The sequence below is a fragment of the Vigna angularis genome, chromosome 4 (genome assembly GCF_016808095.1).
Source record: "Vigna angularis cultivar LongXiaoDou No.4 chromosome 4, ASM1680809v1, whole genome shotgun sequence".
NCBI lineage: Eukaryota > Viridiplantae > Streptophyta > Magnoliopsida > Fabales > Fabaceae > Vigna > Vigna angularis.
The window spans coordinates 7,704,569-7,707,912 of NC_068973.1; the positions used below are offsets into that span (position 1 = coordinate 7,704,569).

The following is a 3,344-nucleotide window of genomic DNA, read 5'->3' on the forward strand; positions in this document are numbered from 1 at the left end:
CTTAAAATTTACATAGCTAAGACCCCCAACAAATCCTCCAAAAAAAAAATGCTGGCACAGATGATAAGCTAAGCCTCATAGAGAACCATTGCTACGTGTAAAGAATCTTCCATGACTCATTTCCAAACTTGGATGAAATTTACATGGCAAAGAGCCCCAAATCGCTCCACAAATACAAACCCTGATGCATGAACAACTAGGCCCCATACTCAATCATTGATGATGATACATGAAAACCAATCAGCCACTGTTTCTTGAATCAACCCTGACACAAATCTGAAGGCACTAAACGAATGAGGAATGCAGTAAGCCTTTGAAAAATGAGCAATTTTTAGGCTCCAATCATCCCTACAAACAGATACGGTTCAAATACTCAATCCAACACAGCATGCATTATCCAAGTGTTTCTCACCTCCATCGTGTGACGTTCGTTTTAATGGTGTCTCTTTAACAAACGAAACATTTTCTGCTTTGCTGGCAAAAGGTGACAAAAGGTGTTTTTCTTGGTCATCGTCCATTACTGATGTTGCTTGAGATGCACATGGTGATGCAGACGAAAGAGAATCAGTGATTTCATCTTCTGCAAATAGTCACACAGAGAATCAATGCACATGTTTACATTGGACGCAGAAAGTGCAAAAGCAAGAACACGAAACATATATATATACCTGAACAGTCATGGTATTCCGGTAGTTGTTTAACAGTAGTTACTTCAACACACTCAGGAAGTAGGCAACTGCAAAGTGAACCTAAATTTTCACGAAAAGGCTGCACTTAGAATATATTTCATTGTGTTTCCATAACAAACTCTTCTGTGTAGTCTACAAGAATATATAGAGAATGTGCCATGAAAAGTACAAAACATCTTCAAACCATGATATTGAAAATTCACTAACACAAAAAATAGCCTATCACAACACTAAATTGTAATTAAATTGTTAAAATGTTTGATGTATAAACGTCACACATAAATTTTGGTTTTTACCTCTGAATCTTTAGATATGATATAAAACAGACATATAAAGTTTAAAATAATTAACATAAAAAGTCTTTTTTTATTAGTGATTGATTTCTTTATAGTTTGAGACTACACACGTTTAGTTCATAAGAATTCAAAGACAAATATAATAAGAATAATCTTATCCTATATTATCAGACTTGGTTAAATATCATACTGTCAAAGATGTTATTCATCATGTAAGAACCTTTTCTGATAAATCAAGTAAGAAAGACATAAATTATAAGGTGGCAAAAGCAAAGGTGTTGTGTTCATACCTAGCCTAGCAAGACGATTGACCCAACCTGGGATTCGTTTTCCATTCAATCTATTTGAAACATCATCCGTAAAATGATTGCAGTTCTTAGATATAAGGTGGTAAGTATCTCCATGATACTCATTAGCTATACTCTCAATGAAAGTTCGAAACTCAGAAGGATGCATGTTTATTTGGCCTAAATTGACAGAACATCTGTATATAAATCCAGGGCATTTCTTTGGCTCTACTTCAAATACTCCACTTGCTGGAAAGTCATGAGCTCCAAATCCATACTCTTTACCGTGTACTATTCAAACACAGATACATACACAAGCTTCCTCCAATTAACAGTACAATATACATATTGCAACACAAGCAAGAAACCATGCAATAACACATTACAAGAAACATGGAATCATAATAAAACAACTCTTAAACCCTACAACATATATATGTAAACATGGTTTCTGAATCCTAATTTATAAGCTGCATGTTCAAAGATATTGATGTGTAATATCCCTGAGAGCATTACATCAGAGAAACTGATTTGTTTCAAAAGTACTTTTGTAGCTGTCATTAATATCTTCACTTGACCATAAATACACTTGGAGGGTTTTCATTGATCAAATTCTCTGGTATATAGTTTGTGCATTTTGAGTTGCTTAGGTACTTTTCTAGTTCTATTATATGAAGATGTTAGTTAAATGAAAGGTGAAGGCTTTGGTTAATTCCATGGTTCTTTTTCTGGTATAGGGAAAGAGGATGCTTTTCCTAGGGATCTTGGAACAATATTTGAAGGCTAAAATGTTCCCGGGCCTGTTCTATTAGTTCATTAGAACAAATTGTTTTGGAATTTTATACAAGACAAGCAAACACATATATTATCCCATAAATTCTTTTCCATTTCGTTCATGTAAACATATTTCTTAAATGGGTAACTACAACATTGATACACACAAAATCATATGTATCTGTTACCATTCCTTGAATGAGATTTAGAGAAAAGATGAATACAACCAGTCACAGGTTCTATATAAAGAATCATAACACAATGTGGCTATTATTCTATTCCAAGGAAAAAAAAGTATATAAATTTCTTCCTTTGATTCTCATCTGTATATTTCTCTGCAGATATTCATCTACAAAACCCTTTTGGACATTATATGTGGTAGCAAGTTGGCAGAAATTAAAAAGCTTGTTTGCTAGTAAATTGCATTGAATCATGAAGCATCTTATGATAATATAAAAAGGAAGAAGAAGAAAAATAACAATAAACATCCTTCGAGAGGGTGAGGAAAATGGAGAAGAGAAACGATTAAGGTTATGGAATGGAAAATGGAGAAGAAAAACAAATAAGATTAGGATTTAGAGAATGGAGAAAAGAAATAGAATGTTGAAAGAAACCTTCAATGCCAGAATGAAAGATTCCAAAGCCAAACCAATACAAATAATTGTTGAGAGGGGTGAGGTCGTAGACATTCAACACCATTCTGGTGATGTTGTGTTTGTCTTTGTCGCCATTGACATTATTGTTATTATTATGATCAGATTTTGAGGTAGAATTGGAGCTGCTCTTCGTCGTCCCCATTTTTCCACAGAGATTGATGCTCTCTATGAATTCCTGGGGCAACAAAACAACCTTGGAAATCCTCAAAACGCAACAAATTATTTATATTGATTTATTCAATCATTATTTATTACGTGACTCTTAGTCCATGAATAATATATATCACAATATGTTAGACCAAACAACGAGAAACTCGGATTTGGATCCCCGCAATTTCTTCCTTCTTTTTCATTAAAAATTCCAACTTTCCCGGCAGATGACGAGGGTCTGTCTGTCTCTTCCACGTGTACTACAAATCATCTTCTGTCCTTTGTTGTACTTTGCCCTCAAACAATCTTTTTCTTCTTTAAGTAAAACCGGTCTTCGCCAACTTCGAATACAGCTTTTCTCTCTGGATTTTTTTTTTCACAAAATAGATGGAATGTCTAATTATTACTTATTTATTATAAATCAAAATATATCATATACATTATATTTTATTAAAGATCTCACGTCAAAGATAAAATAAATTTACCGTATAA

General features: G+C 33.5%; 1 protein-coding gene across 1 annotated transcript; it reads right to left on the reverse strand.

Annotated features, from left to right (window-relative positions):
- Window positions 1-259: 259 nt before the first annotated feature.
- Window positions 260-3,066, reverse strand: LOC108330188 (deSI-like protein At4g17486). Its single transcript, XM_017564693.2, has 4 exons — window positions 2,661-3,066; window positions 1,276-1,563; window positions 669-749; window positions 260-580 (listed from the first exon to the last, which is right to left on the reverse strand). Exons 1-4 carry the CDS (start codon window positions 2,842-2,844, stop codon window positions 366-368), a joined length of 768 nt encoding a protein of 255 aa, XP_017420182.1. The 5' UTR covers window positions 2,845-3,066; the 3' UTR covers window positions 260-365.
- Between the last annotated feature and the right edge of the window lie 278 nt (window positions 3,067-3,344).

Excerpts from the sequence above, each read along its gene's own strand:
- LOC108330188 (XM_017564693.2), bottom strand. The coding sequence starts at position 2,844 with ATGGGGACGACGAAGAGCAGCTCCAATTCTACCTCAAAATCTGATCAT. Across the intron at positions 750-1,275 it reads CAATCGTCTTGCTAGGCTAG|GTTCACTTTGCAGTTGCCTA; the intron begins GTATGAACACAA and ends GTGAAAATTTAG. Across the intron at positions 581-668 it reads GGAATACCATGACTGTTCAG|AAGATGAAATCACTGATTCT; the intron begins GTATATATATAT and ends GACTATTTGCAG.